General features: G+C 55.9%; 7 protein-coding genes across 7 annotated transcripts; 5 read left to right on the top strand and 2 right to left on the bottom strand.

Moving 5' to 3' along the window:
- Positions 1–1,114: 1,114 nt before the first annotated feature.
- On the top strand, positions 1,115–2,008 carry HRG_09967 (hydrophobic surface binding protein A domain-containing protein; the record flags this gene model as incomplete). The annotated part of the gene is made up of 1 exon (XM_044868438.1): positions 1,115–2,008. The coding sequence occupies one exon, from the start codon at positions 1,115–1,117 to the stop codon at positions 2,006–2,008; it is 894 nt and encodes a 297-aa protein (XP_044716435.1).
- Positions 2,009–2,452: 444 nt separating this feature from the next.
- HRG_09966 (ctr copper transporter family domain-containing protein) lies at positions 2,453–3,078 on the bottom strand (the record flags this gene model as incomplete). Its single annotated transcript, XM_044868437.1, has 2 exons — positions 2,453–2,935; positions 3,025–3,078. The coding sequence occupies 2 exons, from the start codon at positions 3,076–3,078 to the stop codon at positions 2,453–2,455; spliced, it is 537 nt and encodes a 178-aa protein (XP_044716434.1).
- A 992-nt stretch (positions 3,079–4,070) lies between these two features.
- On the top strand, positions 4,071–6,020 carry HRG_09965 (ferric reductase like transmembrane component domain-containing protein; the record flags this gene model as incomplete). The annotated part of the gene is made up of 1 exon (XM_044868436.1): positions 4,071–6,020. One exon carries the CDS (start codon positions 4,071–4,073, stop codon positions 6,018–6,020), a length of 1,950 nt encoding a protein of 649 aa, XP_044716433.1.
- A 2,533-nt stretch (positions 6,021–8,553) lies between these two features.
- On the top strand, positions 8,554–9,265 carry HRG_09964 (phosphoglycerate mutase family protein; the record flags this gene model as incomplete). Its single annotated transcript, XM_044868435.1, has 3 exons — positions 8,554–8,767; positions 8,878–9,025; positions 9,106–9,265. 3 exons carry the CDS (start codon positions 8,554–8,556, stop codon positions 9,263–9,265), a joined length of 522 nt encoding a protein of 173 aa, XP_044716432.1.
- Positions 9,266–12,298: 3,033 nt separating this feature from the next.
- Positions 12,299–13,252, top strand: HRG_09963 (Subunit of the RNA polymerase II mediator complex; the record flags this gene model as incomplete). Its single annotated transcript, XM_044868434.1, has 1 exon — positions 12,299–13,252. The coding sequence occupies one exon, from the start codon at positions 12,299–12,301 to the stop codon at positions 13,250–13,252; it is 954 nt and encodes a 317-aa protein (XP_044716431.1).
- A 1,215-nt stretch (positions 13,253–14,467) lies between these two features.
- HRG_09962 (G protein-coupled glucose receptor regulating gpa2 domain-containing protein) lies at positions 14,468–15,781 on the bottom strand (the record flags this gene model as incomplete). The annotated part of the gene is made up of 4 exons (XM_044868433.1): positions 14,468–15,005; positions 15,057–15,225; positions 15,288–15,551; positions 15,622–15,781. The coding sequence occupies 4 exons, from the start codon at positions 15,779–15,781 to the stop codon at positions 14,468–14,470; spliced, it is 1,131 nt and encodes a 376-aa protein (XP_044716430.1).
- Positions 15,782–19,190: 3,409 nt separating this feature from the next.
- HRG_09961 (multicopper oxidase domain-containing protein) lies at positions 19,191–21,185 on the top strand (the record flags this gene model as incomplete). The annotated part of the gene is made up of 3 exons (XM_044868432.1): positions 19,191–19,439; positions 19,507–20,480; positions 20,540–21,185. The coding sequence occupies 3 exons, from the start codon at positions 19,191–19,193 to the stop codon at positions 21,183–21,185; spliced, it is 1,869 nt and encodes a 622-aa protein (XP_044716429.1).
- Positions 21,186–21,563: the final 378 nt, after the last annotated feature.

Below are 21,563 nucleotides of genomic sequence, written 5' to 3'. Positions count from 1 at the left end.
ACAAAGTATCCCGTGCATCCATGGATACGAGCATACGAACTCTTGCCCTTCTCTCGCCGTAGTATGTACTGTACCTTACCCTTCCCCCAAGATCCCCAAGATGTAAAGAAAAGAAGGGGCCAAGTGAAATTGAGGTTCGGCCAGGGGAAAGGGATTCGATGTCACGCTGACATCGAGCAGAGAGTGTCTAGATGCGTACGAAGTACGTAGAATACACCTACCGCATTGGGCCACTTCAAATTGGTGTTTTACTTTAAGAGGCGAGTCGACGGCCATGAAAACTCTGAAGGGGGCGAAACAGAACCTGAAGTGATGGGTGTGGTGTGGACAATCACCGACAAGGTTTTCTTGCCTGGGTTATTAATCTCGAAGCCTATACATATGTATGCCTGCAGCGTTTCACCGACCTGAGCAGACCCTCGGCCAATCGGATCTGAACTCCCTTTGGGACAGGCAGGCCCACTCATCCATGGGAGTGCGGGGGAATGGCGCCATGGAGTGGCTCTTCGCGGGGAGGCACACGGCATGGCTGCTGTGGGGAGGGCTCAAGTTCCGGTGACGATCATGTTAGTTCGATTGTCCATCCTTGGCAACTCTCCCGGCCTCAATAATGGGTTGGGCTCGGGCTGCCCCCTCCCTCTCTATCCCCAGACGGTGAAATCAAGAACCTTGCCAGCAAGCTTGCGGCGCAAACAACATGGATCAGGCTTGAATATGCACCCCTGAGAGCTGGCTGGCGGTTGTCTATCATTGCCTGGTAGGATCGATGCAGGCCTCGGCAGGTAACAGCAAAGGTGGCCCAACCTCGGCAGCTCCCAAGGCATGTGGAGAAGCAGTTTGATCGCGCAATGACAGATGCTATGATGATACCGGCAGGACCTGATCAGCTAGAGGGCCCCGTATCCGGTTCCGTTGGGTTTGGGCCAGCTGCGTCTGCTATGATATTGAGTATATATAACCCCATCAGCCTCCTCCCCCACGGCCCCTTTTAGCTTTATTGTTCTCCAGTGCACACGCTCGTTCCTGCATTCTCACGAGCCCGTACTTTGAAATATCTCGTTATCCAAAGAAAGAACAGTCCGACTTTGACTCCCCTTACCGGTTCAATCTCAACATGAAGTTCTCCGCCGTCACCGTCGCTTGCCTGGCCACCGGGGCCTACTCTCGCTTCGCGGAGCCCCCTACTCGCGTCCTCGCGCGTGATGTTGCCACCATCACTGGCGCCGTCAACGCCGTCGGCCAGGGCATCGAGAAGCTCGGTTCGGCTGTCAAGGGCTTCTCTGGCGACGCCAAGCCCGTCCAGGACTCGGCAGACAAGCTCATCTCCTCCCTCAAGGACAGCGAGTCCAAGGTCAAGGGCTCCGACAAGCTGACCCTGACCGACGCCCTCGGTCTCCAGGATCCCGTCAAGGCCCTCCAGTCCAAGAGCGAGACGCTCGTCTCGGACCTCAAGAGCCGCAAGCCCCAGATTGAGAAGGGTGGCTTCTGCGACCTTGTCCGCGAAAAGGTCGGCTCCATCAACTCGGGCTCCTTGGCTCTCATCAAGGCCGTCGTCGACAAGGTCCCCACGGAGGCTCAGCCCATTGCTGAGGGCCTCGCCAGCGGCCTCAAGAAGGTCCTCAACAGCGCCAATGAGGAGTTCAGCAAGGAGAACTGCAAGAACTCTGGCGGCGGCAAGTCTTCCTCCGCTGCTGAGCCTTCCTCTCCCGCCACCTCTGCCGAGCCTTCCTCTCCCGCTACCTCTGCTGAGCCTTCCTCTCCTGCCTCTGAGGAGCCTTCCGCTCCCGCTACCTCTGTCGAGGAGACTTCGTCCCAGCCTACCGCTCCCGCCACGACTGGAGCCACCTACCCCATCCCCAGCGGCCCTGCGAACCCTCCTACCCAGCCCACCGGCACTGGCGTTCCAACCGTTGTCCCTACCGGCCAGCCTCCCATCGTCACCGCCGGCGCTGCCCTCGTCGCTCCCGCTGGCGCCGTGGTCATGGCCGTCGCCGCCATGATGCTGTAAAGGACAGCAGGGGGGCAATGAGGAGCTTGATTCTTTCTTTGGATACTGGGAGTCTCTGCTACAGTACTCCAACCTATGAATATGTAGAGTAAGCAATATGATGTATCCTATTTCTTCGTTTTAATTAGTTACGTTTCCGCATGTTCCAACACATCGGTGGACACGCGCTTAGGGGTTACGAGGAGGTTACTTAATGCCGGCTGTCCAGCCTTACAGCCAATGTACGAATTATGTCTTCATCTGGCAACTCTGATACGCGTATAAATGCCCATTTGGTACTAGAGACGACGTTGTCAATAGAATATATCCCGGGGACACTATGGGGGCTGAAGAGCTTGGTCTACTTGTAGTCAATGCCATATTTCTTCATGGTACTAAAGTCGGTCATGTCATTATTGGATACTATTTTCGTAAAACTCATACACCAATGCTAGGTGTGCCCTCTTATCCGCAGCAAACGCTGGGCTCCTCGATGCCCTTGACCAAAGATTGCCCTTCAGCGCTCCGTCCCTGGTCCACATCTATGTTCACCACGAGCCAGTCGCACAGGAACTTGCCAAGGCCGGCACCGATAAAGATGCAGATGAGGATGTAGCCGTTGAAGTACATGGCGAGGAGCATGACAATGTAAGCTCCGCCAAAGGTCAGGGCGTGGATGACGGATCGTGTGAACTGCTGGAGAAAGGTGGCGCGGAATGTGACGACAGGCGTGTCGAAGTTTTTGACGTCGGCGTATTGGTGGGCAAACTGGCGCCGGGCTTGGCGCAGGATGAAGGCATCGTACTCTTTGCCCAGGCGCCGCAGAAACTCGACGGCGAGGACGAGCAGGACGATGCCGATACAGCTGACGGCAAACATGCCGTTGTTTTTGATGTGCCAGCTCGATGAGAGGAAACAGGCGTCGATGGTGTACCAGTTCCACAACATCTAGTCACGCGGATGAGCTCATGCCGGCTGCGACGGATGGGGCCATATGGAGAGGAGAGGGGGCAAGGGAAGAATCAGGGTCTTCGTACCGAGACTTTGCAGCTGTCCGCGCCGCCGCCCATGCCTCCGTGCATGTGTTCCATGATGGCGACTTGTCGATTTCGACGACGTGAGAGCGTGCGTGGAGCGCGGAGGCGATGTTCTTGAGCGCCAATTGCAGCAAGACGGATCAGGAGGAGGAAAACGACGAGTATGGAGAGGCTTTTGCGCAGTCGGCCCGGACTCAATCGGCGGTCATGAGTTTACGGGAGTGTGTCTGTCTCTGTTATCCAGCGCGCCCTCGCCTCTTCTTCACCCGATGCCTCGCGCGCAATTGAGCGAGAAGGAGAGCGGGAAGGCAACGCGAGAGACAGAGCTGAATAGCAAAAAGAGCTCAAAAGAGATCAGGCTCTAAAGGTCTTTGGGGGGAGCTTGTTTAAACAGCTGGGCTTGAAACATTCTCTCAACTAGCCTCGACCAACAAACATGAAACCAGCCGAGTCGACGCTCTCTGCTGGAGAAAGATGCAATGAAAACCGACTCAGTACGAAGGAAAACGGAAGCCCAGGTCTCTCCAGCCAACGGGAACTCCACAAAACTTGCTCATTCCTGCTCGGCATGTCCGTCTGTCCGCAAACGGGAGGCCCATTGCAATGCTGCTTATTGGCTGCCGCCTGGGCGCGCGCACATTTTAGAGTACCGGCATGAGCCGTTCGTGCCTCATGGGACGAAACTTCTTGGGCCTTGGATTATCCTTCTCTTTTTCCCTCTTGGCCGTCAAAGTGTTTCATGCCGACAGCGAATAGGCGAAGTTGCATTGCCCCTTGTTTTCCTTCGCCAAGGGATGAGCTGGAGAAACGTCTCGTTTATTAAGAAACAGACGGCTCGCGCGAGACAGTCTCGTGGCGTCCCATCCATCGTCGACCTTGATGGCTCTCGCTCTCTACTTTTCCCTTGATCTCGCCGCTCTGCCTTTCATGTCGATGCGTTGATACCCTTGTCCCGAGCAGATAACCATCGCCGGGATCCTGCCGTTGTCGACTTTGTGGCTGGACTTGATCAATTGTTGCGTCGAAACCCGACACAGCTCGACGACATGGACGCCACCTCCATTAACCGGCTCGACAGCCGCCACATCCAGAACCACTCGGATGCAGATGCCTTCGAGCTGCACTGGGGCTATCCCAACCGCGTAGTTCCCTGCAAGAACGATGCCGGATCCTGCGCCTATCTCGACGTCGTCTACAACGCCCACGACCTCGGCATGCTCTACACCGGCATCTTGTGGGCAACACTCGGCGCCATCCTCTTGCTATCGGCCTGCCTCAGGAATCTCGGCCGACCGGTCTTGCAGGCGGGATCCGGACGGGCCCGGGGCGGACTCCACAAGATCCGCGCGACTCTCGCCGCCCTCCGCCGGCGCTACCTCCTCCCCGACGCCAACCACTTTCTCTTTGGCCGCACCACGCGCCTCCAGGTCTCCGTTTTGGCCATCCTGGCCGGATACCTGCTCGTGCTGAGCTTCGCCGGCATTGTCTACAACACGTGGGTTACGCCGGTCAAGAACAAGCCCGGTATCTTCAACACCAGAACGAGCTTGGGCCCCTGGTCCGACCGGGTCGGCGTCTTGGCCTACGCCCTGACGCCCCTCTCCGTCCTCTTGAGCAGCCGAGAGTCCCTCTTGTCCGTCTTGACCGGCCTGCCGTACCAGACCTTCAGCTTCTTGCACCGATGGCTCGGCTACATCATCTTCGTCCAGAGCGCGCTCCACACCGTCGGCTGGTGCATCATACAAATTCGACTCTACCAGCCGCAGCCAACCGTTGCGCTCGAGTGGGTGAAACAGCCCTACATCGTGTGGGGCATCGTGGCCATGCTCCTGCTCACCCTCATGTTTGTCCTGAGCACCCCGTGGGCCATCCGCCGCACCGGGTACGAGTTCTTTCGCAAGGCCCATTACGTTCTGGCCATGGTCTACATCGGCGCCTGCTGGGCGCACTGGGAAAAGCTCCAGTGCTTCCTCATCCCCTCGCTTCTCCTCTGGGGCTTGGACAGGGGTGCTCGCTTCGTCCGCACCGCCCTCTTGCAATACCATCCCTGGGCTTCTGACGGCCTCAAGCCCAGCTTCAGTTCCTCGCAGGCGACCATGACGCGATTCTCGGGCGACCAGCACGGCGATGTCATCCGCCTTGACTTGGACAACGAACAAGATCCCTGGGTCATCGGGCAGCACTTCTACCTTTGCTTCGCCGAGTGCAGCATCTGGCAGTCGCATCCGTTCACTCCCTTGAATGTCCCAGTTCTCCGGGACGGGCGCGTCCGGCATTCCTATATCGTCAGAGCGAAATCAGGAGAGACTAGAAACCTAGCAGGCCTTGCTGCCCGCAAGCAGTCAACGGATGAGTCCACCAAGAGTTCGTCGTACGATCCCACGACTTCGGTAATTCTAACGGGTCCGTACGGAGAGGATCTTATGGCCAGAGTGGCCCCGAGCCACGGAAGCAACGCCAACAACATCATTTGCGTGGCCGGAGGCACCGGAATCGCCTATGTGCTCCCTGTCCTGCTCCAATTGGCACGACAGCGACCGATGCCGGATCGCAGGGTCGAGCTGATTTGGGCCATGAGACATTTGGACAACGTGGACTGGGTGCGGGAGGAAATGGATTCGCTGCAAAGGTCGCAGACGGCGCTGAATTTGAGGATCCGACTCTTTGCCACGAGAGACAGCGACTCTACCGCCGCTGCCAAGACCGATGCCGCGACGGACTCTTCTTCGAATAACGCCGGCGGATGCGACGACGACCTGTCCGTTCATCGCATCGGCGGGACCGGCAGCAATAGACACCCCGACCTGCGCCAGCTGCTCGGCGACTTCGTCGATTCCACGATATCGGGCCGGACGACGGTCTTTGCTAGCGGCCCCGGAGGCATGATTACCGACCTGCGGAACATTGTCGCTTCTCTCAATTCCCCATCTAAAGTGTGGCGGAGGCAAGAAAGGTTTGACGTTGACCTGGTGTGTGATGATCGCATGGAATGGTAGACAGATTCTAGTTTGACCTTCCATTACCAGGTGGCACGATCGTGACAAGTTGCCGGTGGAAGCCAAGCCCGAGGACTCCTCAACTCCTGCAATGCAGAACGAAAGGGCTTGTTCGAGGCATTTCTGCGCTTTGATGCCGCGGGATCTCTTGATGGCCTGAGCTCTAACGCTTCCTCGGACAAGGAAAAGCCATTAACTTCCATCGACCACGGCTAGAGCGACGCAACCAAGACATGGCTACAATGTAGGCCAAATGCAGCGGCTTCAGAGACTGGTTTCAGCAATTCGGTAGAAGTTGAGCGGCCGGTCTGGACGAAGCGATTGTGTCCAGAACGCTCATCTCGACGACACATCCATCCTATCCTGCCATAATGCAAGCTGATATTGGGCGAGTTTACTTGGATCAAAGACTGGCGTACGTATGTATGTATATACGCGGTTTGCGCCAATATTCACCGACCTTGGCGGCTCACGGTCCGGCTTGGCTGCGGCAACACCAAGTAACAACACAAAACTTGGAGGCAGGTGTAGGTACGATGGTATCCTGGTCACGCTTCCGAGGTCGCTGAACACATTTTCTTGGTTGGGATTTCTCTAAGAGACCGGACTCGGTCTAGAACATGATGACGACGCAATGATGTGGCTCGTACAAAAAATGACCATGAAAAGACAACATCCAGGCTCAATGTGCGTCACGTAGGCTCAGATCCATGTGAGAAAAAAATGGCAAAGAGAAACCGGCAGGCCTTCGAGGCTGTATTTACTCATGAGAAGCACCCGATCATGTACATTGTGATGTGTCCTTTGGCTTAAAGTACGAAGGGGCGACAGCCATGATCCCACAATCCTAAGCCTTGCATCGGATCTCCAAGATGAATTAAGTCAATGGAATGCTCAAAAACACTGGAAATACCTGGGCTCGCCCGCTCCGATCAAGCACAGTAAGCAGCAGACATAATGCTGAGACCAGGGGCATGTGGGTTTACCGCCTGTCTGTAAGCACTTCACAAACAGAGTTGGCCATAACAAGAAGGTGCTTATTATCGCTTGTTCCAACGTGATCAATGCGTGAGATCATGGTGTGGTGGTATCGGCACCCGAAGCGATCCTAACTACTCGCCTGCAGATGCTCAAAACAGCCCGTGGCGGGAGATTTGGACGTGGACAGCAACGGAAGACGGTTCAAGGCAATGTACGTGCATAGCTCAGCGATGGAGGAGCAGTTATGAGAGCACTCTGATACTTCCAATCTGTTCTGGCTTCGCTCCGTAGTCGCCCAGAATCGTGTCCCGTTGATCCATGCACGCATGATGCGGGCCTGCAGTTAGTCTCACCGGTGCGGTTGGTCCGAAAATGGGTGCCCATTCCAGGCAACCAAACCGCCTTTTGACGCGGTACGCAAGGGAGGGGAAAGCAGCGGTGACACAACAGGCGCTGAGGACCTTGAGAGATGGAGTTGAACATGGCTATGTATCCGTCGGGTCGCACATCCGAAGCAAGGTCGGCCGCCTCTCAGGACACCTGTCGGCCGAGTAATAAAAAAATCCACGAATTTTGTTGTACCGTATTTACGACATCTTCGACTTCCGGGGCTGGGGGGATGTCCAGGGACATGCCTAGACTGGTATCATACCCTGCCTGCTCTAAGGCTGAGGGCCTCGTGCCCGCAGTACATCCAATCTAACGGACCACTCGGAGTCTTGCCAAAGAAACGTGCTCAGAAAAGCACGGCTTCCCAAAGTCAGCGGTGGCGGATGATTCGCTGGTCCGCTTAGCCGCTTATCTATCCTTCTACGCCCCCTTGACGGACATCCGATGAACCGTCCAACGGGCTTGCCGGTTAAAAGGGGCGTATTTCTGCAACATGACCGAATCCCGGCACTGTTGATCCCCATTCACCTACCCAAAGTGTCGGATATCCAAGGTTAAAAATAGTTGTGACGGCCGGTGGTTCTGATGCGGAGCGCCGTCTTGATCCCTCCAGCCAAGCACAAAGTTCTGCAAGTGGTTCCTTGCTTTTGTAAAGAGACCCGTGACCGCTCGAGAGCTCACTGCAGCGAATCGGTGGCCAGGATTCGAGCCCATGTCGTCCCTCGCTACGGCATTGGATGCTGCAGCCACCGCTGTTAGTGGCGAATGGTTCAAAACATCGTCAGCGTTGTGCACTATCAACCCCGTGTGACCAAGCTCTTCCATAGGCCATGTTTCGCACCCCAGGCGGTTGGCGCGTCCGGATGGCCAGAATGACGCAGGGGGGCTTGATGGTTTGTGGGACGAGATGTCGAACTTAAGCAGGCCGATTCGCCGTCGAATTCTGGGCTGTTCTTCGTCGAACAACCTGAGGCGCCAGAACAGCACTGCTTTCCCACTGCCATTCTTCCATCGGCCCTATTCGTGCTCTTGGAATAATGCCATTAAAGGGCTAAGGCAAAATTATTTGGACTTGTAGGATTTTCGGATGGAAGCTATCGACAACCAAGGATAATATCCACCGAAGACGTCTGCTCCATCACCTAAACACCCGCATCTCGACATGAAGCTGCTATCCTTTCTTTTATTGACCGGCGTAGCTCTTGCAGCCGCCAAACCTACCGTCTTCTTCATCCGCCACGGCGAGAAGCCCCCAAGCCACGATAACCCTACTCTGAGCCCCAAGGGCAAGAAGCGTGCTCAATGCATTCGGTCGGTCTTCGGCGACAATTCCAACTTTGACATAGGCTACATCATGGCGGAGACACCCAAGAAAAGTCAGTCCCTAATGCTCCCATGTCGACGCGGCCCGCCAAGTCCCAGGTCGTGACTTGCTCGTCTCATCTGCCTGCCTGCCGCTGATGTTTTCTCCCCGCGTCGCGGATAGGTGGCTTCAGACAACGTCCATTTGATACGGTGGCGCCTCTGGCCAGCGACCTCGGCCTGGAAATAGACACATCTTGTGGGAAGAAGGACATTGACTGCGTCCGAGACGCTGTTGAGAACTACGAAGGCAAGGGCAACATTCTCATCTGGTAAGCCACCGCACCGGCAGTGGCCACGGCCACGAGCGAGTTCCAAGTCTGGATACCTGACATAAAACTTTCCATATCAGTTGGGAGCACAAGCGAATCAAGAAGATTGCAAAGGCGTTAGGAGCCAGACACGTGAAAAAGTACCCCAAGTACGCCTTCGACCTAATATGGATCGATCCATACCCTTACGATGAAATCGTCGACATAATATCGGAGGACTGTCCTGGGCTGGATGATTAGACGGAGGATTTCACGGCCGCTCTTCGAATTTGAACATATACCGACACAGACCTTGGCATCACCTTGAAGTATACTGAGAGCGATTCGACTGCATTCGCGTACATATGGCGCAGCGTCCCATCATTTGAACGGTCTGAGGAGCACGACATGAGTCCATGATTTCGGAAACTTGATACTCGTTAATTTGGGTTTTACCTGTTCCTTGGAGTTCGAAGTTCAAGTCGGGATATCGAGACATTGTGCGTCCACACATATATTGTATTCTTGCCTCTGTTGGCTCGGAACATAGGTGACTGTTTACAAACTGTCACCTTATAGGAGCAAAGCATCGTTGTCAAAGCCCATCGAAGCCCCTTCAGCAATTGTTCCGGCTCCATGTCGATGTGTAGTGGTCAACGTGCTTGTTCTTTCCGCACGGCACATATTTTCGTTTCGGCGGAAAGAGATTGTCTCTATTCGTATAGGGCTTTCATTCTGATATGCCCCTATAGTCTACAAGGGGGGTATACATGGCTTTTACCTCTATAACCACCTGGAAAGATTCGGTGACCAAGTCCAGTAGCAAGACCATGGGGATGGTATCTTTGATAAAACATTCTGCACTCATGACCTTGATCGCTGCTGAGCTTCCAAATGTGAATAGAGTCCAAGTGTGCGTGGTTAAGGGTAAAAATAACATCAAGATCTATGCAGTATCTTCTAAGGGCCTAAAGGCGTCTTGGTAGCCACACGGTCGTCAGTAGAAGGACCAGTGGAGCCGAGCTCGGTCTCCAAGGGCGCACCAAGAAGTAATGCATAGAAGAGACTAAACGAAATTTTGTTTTCGTGCATCCTGGAAGCTTGTGGGGAGCTTTTGCGCAACATTGGGGGGGGAAATTGAAAGCAAAAGTCTTTCGCACCTCAGGGAGCAGGTAGTAGGGATAAAGTTCTTCTCTAACATGAACATCTCGGGCAACTGTTATATGAACTTTCTCAACCAAGAGGAAATCATCTTTCTAGCGCGTAAGTCACTCTTGCTCCCCTTGACTTACCATGCGCTGTCAGATACGGCATTATCTCGTAAAGAATTTCGACAGGTTATACGACACAGGGAGAATGCCGAGCACAGGTGGCACTTGGCAGGAAGACTGGTTCAAGGGCTGGCCCAAGACGTCTCGCTTCCCGTCCTCGTCTAAAGGCGTACCTTCCTTGATGTAAAAAAACCTAGGGATTTAGAGTAGAAGGAGGATAGACGGTTGGTAGCGGAAGTAGGCAATGCGGGTAGACGAGACAGAGTGCAAGAATCGATTTCAGTGTGGCACCACTGCAGCTGGATTGGGACTATAAAGCAGTTCAACCCTGGCCTTTCCATTAGAAATCTGCCCCAACGAGCCTTGGAGATCCGCAATATCTCTCTGGCACCCAGATGTTCCTGGTTTCTGAGAGACTTAACCTCTTCTCGAGCCTAAAGCGTTTCAACATCTTAGAGGCAGTGCAGCGATACATACTGGTGGCTCCGTCCCTACAGATGAGAACCGTTGCGACGTGGAGCAGCGTGCCGTCAATCAAGTTGCTCAATTTTGTTCGCGGTCCCGCAGCTTCTTTGACTCACTGAGGAACCTGCTCACACTCCTCTGCAGGGTCATCACACTAAAAAAACCTTTGCTCGCTCCACGATTTGCTAGCATTTCGGTTGGTAAACGTGGCTCTTTCCAGCCTCCAAGACAGCCAGTGGCTCGCTAAATGCTCTTATACGGCGGAAGGTGACGCGGGCAATCCCGGTACGAGGTTCTTTTCGGCCACCTGTCCATGCCGTGAAGTCGGTTGGTCAAGGGATATGGGCTTCTTTGGACGCGGGTGATGGGTGATATGTAGGAGAAGAGGCCTGGTTAAAAATATTTGATGCTCGAAAGGAACTACCGGGTCTAACTTCGGTATGGTGATGCGATATAGCGTAATCGTTAACATTACCTAGCACCCAATGGTGTGGGTAATTAAGCAATGGCACGGTCTGCCGTGAAAGTCCAGCTGCTCATGGGCTTGTTTTGAACTGTCCTGATTTTCTTTCCCTCTGAGTTGCAAATCGAGACTGCGTCGGAACGCCATAACATCAATTCCATCGCTGTGCGAGGATAATCTGATGTGAATTGAAATGTGAGCAGCTATCCGGGACAGACCGAGCATTGGTGAGTGCTCGGAAACTCCCACGACACTTTCTGACCTTGTTCCACTTGGGTAAGCAGCATCTACCAAGCTCCCAGCCATAGGATATTACCGGGATGCCGCCAATAGGGAAAACCACTAGACAACATTGAAATGTCGTAGACACCCCCAGTCAGCTGAGCCGCCATCAATATTGATACCAGGTCTGAAGTCACTCTCTACATGCCTTTAATCGACAACCTTGAGCTACCGTATGTAGGAAAACCGACGCCGTTGTCGGATAAGACGGTGGCTGTAGGTGGGAGGACATTTTCCGGCTTTGTGTACCGCATCTCACAGTGACTACGACCTGGCACAAGACAATGGGCCGATGGATTGGGGCTGAGAGATGGATGACGAGCCCGAATTAATGTACTTGTCCTACGAGCCTAGGCTCATTAATTAGGTCGTCGTCATCGTTGTGATTCTGACTCGTTCAATTAAGCCATCATCGCTGGCTGTGGCGTATCGAAGTCGCCAGACGTTTGGTACAAAAAGCCGGGCTGGGTCTTTCGAGTGTGTCGGGCTCGGTGAAGGAAAGACGGTTTAATCTAGTGAGTCGGCAACGGCGTAAGTTACCGTTTCACGGCAAACGGTAGAAGGGCCAAGGGGGAAGAGCAGGAAAAAAATACGAGATGAGAGCCAAAGGCCGGCTGGGGGTCTTCCTGTCGAATCACCAGCAGGCCGGGGTTTGTCCGATCCTCCCACTCGGCATTGAAGCCACAGTGTACGGAGTATGCGGCCGCCTCTCGTTATGTAACGTGAGACATTTGTGCTTTTGACATCCGAGTCTGGGACCAGCGGCCCTCCTTGCCCGATACGACGGCCCTTTTTGTCTGTCTCGCCTCAACCATGGCCAAAGACAACAACAATGCCCCGCAGCAGGGCTCTATCCTAGCCGGCAAGGCCGAGCAGGCTGCTTCCGAAGCGGGTCCGTCGAGTCCCGAGCCGGCCGACCCGGCCCCGGCCTACGAGGAAGTGGCTTCGACCGCCGCCGAAGCCCCGACGCTTTCGGACCCCTTCAACTTCCCGTCCAATGCCGAGCTGCCGGCGTACGAGGCCCGGGGCGGCTCGAGCTCATCCGCCGACGGCGACCGGGTCATTGCCATCCCCCAGGCCGTGCCGGACCCGGTCGCCCCCTTTGTCCAGGCCTACCCCGTCGCCCTCCTCCGCTACGGCATCACCGAAGACGGCTGGCGCTCTTTCCTCGAGACCATGTCGGGCTTTCTCACGGCAAAGGTCTCGGACCGTGCCATCAGCCACGCTGGCGAAGTGGCCCAACACTTGAGCCAGGGGCCCAAGGCGTTTGGCAAGGGCGTCATGACCCACGCCAAGTCTGTCGGCAAGGGCATCGCCAACGATGCCCGCCGCGGCAACTTCATCGGCGCCGCTTTCGGGCTCATCGAGGGCGTCGTCTCCATCCCCGTGGCCACGGCTGTGGGCGCGGCGGGCACGGCTCTGCAGCTCCCGGGATCAGCCCTCGGTGCCCTCTCAACAAGGCCGCAGACTCCGCTCGAGCGCGCATCCGCCTACGCGGCGGTGGCTAACAAGGAGTGGCTGAACGCTCGCGGTCTCCAAGCCCAGCTGGTCGACTCGGCCGCCCTCGCTCGATCTCTTGGCCTTTCTGTCCACACGCTCCTGGACCTGGCTCGCGGGGCCAAGAAGGACAGTGCGGCTGGTCAGCTACAGGCTCTGCAAGTGCACATATCGCCCTTGCAGGTCGAAGAGGCTGCCATATTGACCTTGGCTGCCGGCTCGCTCTGGATGGTGCTGGTGCCGGTGAGCCCGCGGGATGAAGCGAGCTGATCGATAACGGACACGAATAATGCCCTAATAAAAGCATCCGAACTTCATTTGTGCTTGCATACGTGTATTCGACTTGACGATCCGCGAATACATGTATCCCCCGTGAATATGAGCCCCGTTCATCATATACTCCGCAGCCATGCTCGCTGTCTCCAATGTAGAGCTCCTTTCACACCAAAAAGCGAACAAGGCAGTCGAGCCGGGGCTTCACTGCTCGTGTTATCGGCTGCACCCACCCACGGTCAGAGAGCCGGACATCCCTCGCCACAAATCTTTGCCAATATTGGCAATGCAGCGGCAGAGATATAGCTCAGCAGGCTATAGAAAAGGGGCTCATGGATGTTCATCACAGCCAATCATGTTCGATTGCTGCATTATCTCAGTCTCCATGGTTCAGCTTAATCGAGTCAATCAAGCTTCCAAGTTCGCATGGAGCGTCTGGGAGTGGACGATTATCAAGATGTCTGGGAAAAGGCAATCTCTGGTAGCATCGATCGCATCTGCTCAACTGCTCAGGCGGGAGCGTCTCATGGAGTATGTACGAATTGAAGGACCGCAAACTGCAACAGTTAATTTGTATATGGCTGAACGCCGAGTGAGTTGTTAGAATGGACATCTCCATTCATGTCATGGCCTCAGCTGAGGATACACACTATGATTCTAGTGTACCAATTACTTTCATCATGTCCGCTGTGCCATCTACTAGATATTATGTCCGACCGCCCTCGGGTCCTGCGCAAAGATGCCCTCCCCAACCTCGAGGTACGGCTTGCAACAGCAGCGAACTGCCTCAGCTCATTACATGCATTTACATGACCGAGGCGTTCCCGGTCGAACTCGCGGGTATCTGTATCAAAAGGTCTGTTTGGATGTCCTTGATTTGGCGTTTAGTGCAGAAATCGGGCGCTGTCGAGTCAAGTGACGGCCCCATTCAGTCGTGGCCTTGCACCAGGGCACTCCTCATGTTTGAAGGCCGAGCCAAGTACATGTACTGAAGATTCTGGGGGCAGCGGAACAGGGTATGATACTGCGGTTGCCCTGTGCAGCGAAGGGGCTCTGGGGGCGTATTATGCATGCCGACTCCAGGATCTGGTATCAAGGGGCCTGACTTGCTCAACCCCTGAGCGCCTATGTATGGGTGGCGACTTCATCGCCAAGACGACTGGCCGTCTGGTGCTTTGAATCATAGCAAATACGACCTGAAGCCAGTTCCGGTCACCCTCTTGTGCGGGTAAACCCGTTTCGTTTCCTCCATCGCCGGGAGACTCGCCGCAGATGCTCACTGAAGCCGTAGGTGAATGCATTGACGAATCCAATGAATTGCGTCGAGCACTGCAGAGCCTGCAGCCAGCGCGGCGAAGTGCCGACTGACTCGGTCAAGCGGTTGATCATCCCGGGGAGCCACAGCAAGATATAGGCGATGGGATAGCCATTCATCATCAACATCTTCTTGAGATTCGGCGGGGCCGGCATTTTGGAGGCCGGCCGGTCCTGGTCTGGCTGGTTGGGGGCGATCTTGACTTGCGCCGGCTTGTTGATGCTGCCTGGTTGTGCCTGGGACGAGCTGTCGTCGGCCGACACGGACCAAAACGTCGTCTTTCCCGTCGGCGCCGTTTCGAGGGGGATGTCTTCGTGGACCGAGTCCGTCCTCGGCAGTCGCTCATCGAGCTCATGCGAGACGGCAAAGGAGCTTTGGACCAGAATGTGCTGCGTGTCCGAGTTCTCGGCGGCGTGGTCGATAAATGTTCGGTCCCTGGACATGGTGTTACCGGTCGAGGGATCACTGACCCGGAAGCGGCCAAACATGCGCTTCAGGTGTATGTAGATGTAGGTGTAGATGCCAATGGTGGCCACAAAGATGGCAATGCGCCATCCGTGAGTGAGCCCATAGCGAAGCCCAAGAAACTCGGACTTGATCCAGCACCAGTTTCCGCTCACATGTCCATACGCTCCCGTGCCGAGACCAATGAAACCTTTATTCGAGCGCGTGAGTGAGCGGAACCACACGCGTTTCCCTTTCGATGGAGCAGCTTACTGGTAATAAGGCCGGGTATCCAAGCGGCAAGGCAGATGATGATGGTGGCCTTGGTCGATGATTCGGCGACGAGTCGGTTGTTGATGACGGTGTAGAGCACGATGATGGAAATGATGAGGATGTTGAAGTCGACGGCCTGGACCGAGAACTGGCCTATCCAGGCGTTGGCTATGCAAGCCGAGTCGATGACGTCGCCTCCATCCTTGTGCCCCTTGGCCAGCGAAATGGCGCCGGACACGGTGTTGTTGAGGCTGTTGATGAAGTCTGTCCCACGACACAACATCAACGAGCTGATCATGAAAGATGGGGGTAAGTAAGATGAGGATCCTCTTACCAGCCGCCAGGAGGTTGATGATGAGGGCATGGCGGAAATGCCGCTTGGGGGGGTTGACTATGTGCAGCGAGATGGCCACCGCGGTTGCCACAACGGACAGGAGCGAGCCGATGAATGTCGGCACCGCGATGGCCAGGTCGATACTGTTGGAAGAGGCCATGACGCCGATTCCAATGTCCGAGCACCAGCTGCCGAGTGCCTGATGAGCCGCGAGGAAACCGAAAAGCTACATCAATGTTGTGTATAGGGGAAAGGGACGAGAGTGCGGGATAGCGAGCGACGACAGCATCCCGTCTATATGTAAGAGGGTGATTGAATCGTACACGTCCGTCCGCACCCCCAGCTGCTACAGAAGGCGGAGTCGCGGAAGTCGATCAAGCCGCCGTGGCACGCAGGGATATCCCGTCGAGTAGGCTACCAACAAATCACGGCGAGTTGGGGTGACGCCGGCGAATGGTGAGGGAGAGGTCGGGATCTCGGTCTAGGCATTCATGCACAAAGGAGGAAAATCGGGCTGGTAGAGGAGGGTTACCAGACGAGGGGGGGGGCACAGCCTTAATATCCCATCTATATGCCCCGGGGGGGGAGGAGGCAAAGTGCCTGATCGTCGTCGTCGGTCCGCCGCGGCTCTCCGGTGATGAAAGCAAAACGGACGGATAGAGGGGGCAGTTGTTCGGGGCTCGCGGACTCGGTTTCGCCCTGAAGCACGCCTGGTCGCAGCCAGCACACACACTCTTCTCCTCCACTCTTCCCCTCTCTCTGGGAGCTTGGCGTTGAAGAATTGCGGGCACGAAGCCCGGCGTCCGTACCGCCACTTGCTGCATCGGCATAAGTTACACCACCCCCTTGTTTCATTAAAGGCCGTCGCCTCTGTTCGCTGGCGGACCGCAGGGCGCGCCGCTATAAGTGAGTGCCTTTGTCCTGGTCTTGCAAGTCTGTGCGCTCTTGGGCCTTCTCCAGACGTTCTGGCGGTTCCAGCGCAGCCGTGAGTCACGTACAAGCACAAAGCCATCTTATCTTAGCCGACGGCTCTGGGAGCCTTCAGGAACGGACCCAGAAAAAGAGGTTACCATTGCCACTCTCGCCCTCGTAACCCGGGATGCGCCTGGTACGGCCCGGGAGTGTGTGGGCGCCATGTTCGCCGCTGGCGTGAAGCTTCCGTGTCATCTGTGGTGACGCTCTGGCATTGAGACTCTGTTTCTTGCACAGGCCACTGATGCTTGTTTGATGTGGCAGTTCGCCAAGACGTGAAGTTGACGGCCGGTTCGAGGCCGATTCCACGAGGACAACTCCCGTGGCCTTGAACCGACTCGCAAGAGTGGGCCGGCCATCGGGGTGCCATCACGGTCGTATCGACGTATTTATGTCGCTTTATGTGCTCTCATTGCCTCGAGGTTGAGCGAGTGATAATTTCCCTACAGGTATCAGGTCCGAGATGCTACTTCCGCTCATCAACGGAACGAGGGTTTGCCGTCGCTCATGTGATGTTCGTTTTGTCCGATTCTGTCTCTCTCAAGACCTCGCCTGGCCCTGAGATCTCTTTACCCCTTAACCGCAAAGGAGCGCACCCGCACCGGGCGAACGTGGTCTGTTCGCCGTATCCTCCACATCGCCAGAGTCCAGTCGCTTTATGCATGCGTGCGCACACCGAACATGTTCGTTCATGCGCCATATACGCACGCCTCTTTGTCCCAACTGTCTCTGCTCGGCCGAGTCGCCAGCGACATGTGCGGTTGCCATGTGGCCTCACTCGAGTCTCAAGCTTGGTAGGTTACATGCATGCACTGGCATCGAAGACTTGTAAAGAGGGCGAGGCGCGAGCGGAGCGGCAGGTTGACGCAATCCACTGACTGGACGGCAATGGCCTGCATGCACCGTCGGCATGCTGCTATCGGCGGCAACCTGCCGGCGCCTGATTCATGTCGGCGGGATGAATGCCGGGTCATTCGGCGACCAGACTGGATCCCGCGGCCTCTCTACTCGGCTCCGTGCGCTCCTCGGCAGCGGAATACCGTAAGAACTCACAAGATTCGGGCAGACTTAGCAATCGACAGTGGCGGGGGCATCCAACGATAGAATCCATAGGAGGACAGATCGCTTAGCACCCACTTATTGATGAGGCTCCCGCTCGAATCTTGTGAGTTCTTACGGTAGAGTTTATTTGGTAGGAATACCTTGCCCAGGCGCCATGGGCTTCAGAGCATAGTTTCGCCTCTTAGTACGCGTAGGTGAAATTGGAGGCTCCTCGGTGGACTGTTGCTGCCGATGGGTCATCCCAGGACCGACGCTCCATGCTTCCCCAAGACGCGTATCTGCGCCAAGGCTATTCCAAACGAAGAGATAGATAGAGAGGAGTGGGATAAACCATAACCCCCTGTCGGCTTGTATTAGCGGGATAACCGGGGGAAGAAGAACACGGTCTTGTTTCAGCGCAATTAAGTTACCGTGTCTTACCAAGAGGCTGGAGTTATAATCGCGACTGGAGTTTTGATGATTTCCCCATCACGCGCGGCAAGGCTTCCATCCCCCCGTCTTAGTGTCCATATTGTAAGTCAGCCCAACGTTTATCACTTGACTCTAATTGAGAAGGGAGGGGGCAGGCAGGATTGACATTGAAGCCATTCCCGTTAGGGGCAATGTAGACGATCTACTCAAGACTTCAAAAGCCGCAGAGAAGGAGTTCAGGCTGCGTACATGCAATGCAGGTTTGAGTCACCTGGACCACTGGGATGATGCGCGGGGCCATGGATTGTTGCATCCGGAACAGACAAGTGCCCATAGAAGCTCGTTCGGCTCAACGGCCCGCAGCGTTCATCTGCAAGGCTAACGTATGTTGCAGTTGCAAACAAAGGCATGATGTTGCCCTATCAGATCTTAGTCGAGATGCATATGCAAGTGTTGGAGAGAGGCTTGCGAGATTAGGGGCTCGTGATGAAGGGGGGGTTCAGCTGGCTCTGGAAGATATGCCAACGGACTGGAGCCCGCGCAGGAACCACGGTAATTTGCCTATTTGATGATTCACATGGCTCTAGGACAGGTTCGGTCAAGATATGGATAGCCGTATAAGCGCGGGAAACGATCAAGGGGACGGTTCATGCAGATCCCCCCTCCATTCATGGGAGCCTTCTCTCACCCAACCCCACACTCTTCTCCCTCAGCCAAGCAAAAGGCGGCCAGACGGGCTGGCTCTGGTCTCTGCAGATATGCCGGCTACTGGATGCTTGGTGACATCAAGATGGGGAATTCCCACAATTGTGAGACGACCAGAGTTGCTTGGCACCTTTGCCAATGCATTCTGGAAGCCGTTCATCTGGTGTACCCATGCCGCTCGCTGAACACATGGCTTTGATCCGGCAGGGCCAGGACAGGCCCTGGCATGTTGACTCCCGTTCAGCAGCTAGCCTCCCATCCGTTTACTTATAGAGACGGGGGACGGCCTATTGGGAACAGGGAGAAGGGGGCCATCCGCACGACACCCTCACGCTGCTCTCGACTATCCAACTCCGCTTCTTGGTGAAGTTTGGTCTGCTACCCTGACCAGATTCAGCCGCAACCAACCACCAATCAAGATGCTCAGAGCAGCTGCGGCCCTGTCTTTGCTCCTGCTCGGGGTGCGAGCCGAGCTCCAGTGTCATGACCACAAGTTTCAGCCCGACTACGTGCTCGTGGCCAGTGAGGACGACATCACAATAAACTGCGAGAGCAGACACTCGGTCACTGTCAATGGCACCTCCCCGGGCCCCCCTCTGTACCTGACAGAGGGACAGACAACATGGATCCGTGTGTATAACCGCATGCTGGAGCAAAACCTCACCATGGTACGTTGTTCCCGCTCGTAATTTTGAACCTTTATACTCGGCATCAAGCAATGCTGACATGAAGCAGCATTGGCATGGCCTCGCCCAAAAGACAGCCCCATTCTCGGATGGGACGCCCTTGGTTAGCCAGTGGCCCATTGCCCCTGGCTACTTCTTCGACTATGAGATCAGGCCAGACATTGGCGACGCCGGAACGTACTTTTACCACTCGCACGTAGGGTTCCAGCTGTTGACGGCTCACGGCGCTCTGATCGTCGAGGAGCAGGACCCCACGAAGGCCGAGAAGGAGTATGGCAAAGATGTGATCCTCATGCTGGGCGACTACTACGCCGCCGAGGACCACACCATTGAGGCTGGACTGCTGGCAGATCCCTTCAAGTGGTCGGGAGAGCCCCAGGCCGTGCTGGTCCAGGGCCAAAGCGGCAAGTCTGGGTTCGACAATGCAACGGACAGATCATGCGAACCCCACGTCATCGAGGTTGAGCCCGACAAGTTGTACCGGCTGCGCGTCATTGGCTCCACGGCCCTCTCCGTGGTAAAGATGGGCATCGAGGACCACTCGAGGCTCGAGGACTCGAGGCTCGAGGACTCGAGGCTCGAGGTGGTTGAGGCGGATGGCGCATACACCGAGCCCGTGCCCGTCGACCACATGCAGGTCGCACCCGGGCAGCGTTTCAGCTACCGGCTGCGGACCAAGTCGGCCAAGGAGATTGAGGAGGCGGGCAAAACCGAGTTCTGGGTCCGGTACGAGAGCCGCGAGCGCCCGGAGAGCATCAAGGGATATGCCCTGCTCAGGTATCGCATGTCCCTGTGCGAGCAGCCGGAGGCCTCGGTCGCGTCGCTGCCGGAGGAGCCGCCGGTCGAGCTGCCGCAGACGACGAGCGACTACCTCGAGTACAAACTGCAGCCCAAGCTGGAAGAGACGCGCCGCAAGTTCCCTCGGCTCGGGGAGGTGACGCGCACAGTCACCATCCAGGTCAACCAGATGCTCACCAGCGGCGAGTACGTCGACGGCAAGCTCAACGGCAGCTTGGTGTGGGTGTAAGTGGTCCTCGCATTCCTCATACGCTTGTTGACTCGACTAATTTGAGAACTTGCAGGCAAAACGGGTTCGCCTGGAAAGAGGACGTTCAAGCGGCGGCCAACCAGGTCCCCTATCTCGTCGACATTTACACGGGGTCCAGGAATGCGCCCGACTATCGGCTCGCCCTCGACCACGGCGGCTTTGACCCCCACAGCAAGACCTTTCCCGCCAGAGTCGGCGAGGTGCTGGACATTGTGTGGCAGAACAACGGAGGCATCACGGGCAACTATGACGTCCACCCGATGCACATCCACGGCGAGCACGCCTGGGACCTGGGCTCGGGCAACGGGACCTACAACGCGGAGGAGAACGAAAGGCGCTTTGAAGACTTCACCCCAGCTCGCCGAGACACGACTCTCCTGTACCGCTACACCACCAAGGGCGTGCCGAAGACGACGGCCGGCTGGCGAGCCTGGAGAGTCAGGGTGACCGAGGACAACATCGGCGCATGGATGATGCACTGCCACATTGCGCAGCACGCCGCCATGGGCATGAACACGGTCTGGGTATTTGGCGACGAGCGGGAAATCAGGCGCAAGTTCCCGGCGGCACCCAACGCGGCAGCCTACCTCAGCTACCAGGGGGATGCCTACGGGAACTCTGATCGGTATCCTAATGTTAATCACTACTTCACCACGACAAATTCGACGCAGGCCAGGTAGAGCAGCTACCCGAGGCGGCGCCACGACGTTACGAGTTGTAGATATGTCTAATGAGCATTAATTTAGACTTGCAGATACACAACATAGACTAGAGCAAAAGGCAGGGCTTGGCCTCCAATCAAGGCCAATACTATTACCTAAATACGAGCAAAAGAACCCTCGCCCGTTCTTATGCCAGAATACGTCTGTGGGACCTACCGGTAACTTTGTAGCTCGCCCTCGACGGGAGCCAATGGCATAATATCCCAAGTGGAGTGCGGAAGAGGGCACGACTCGTTCCGAGACACTCGAGGCAGAACAAGAACATGAAGGGGGGAGGGGAGATTAATTACACCGAGATCTTGTCCATGGCAGGTGGCTAACAGGGAGCCAGCTCGA

This window comes from Hirsutella rhossiliensis (assembly GCF_020360975.1).
Source record: "Hirsutella rhossiliensis strain HR02 chromosome Unknown scaffold00014, whole genome shotgun sequence".
Classification (NCBI taxonomy): domain Eukaryota; kingdom Fungi; phylum Ascomycota; class Sordariomycetes; order Hypocreales; family Ophiocordycipitaceae; genus Hirsutella; species Hirsutella rhossiliensis.
Note: the sequence above shows the minus strand (reverse complement) of the source record. Positions and strands in the feature narration are given on the sequence as shown.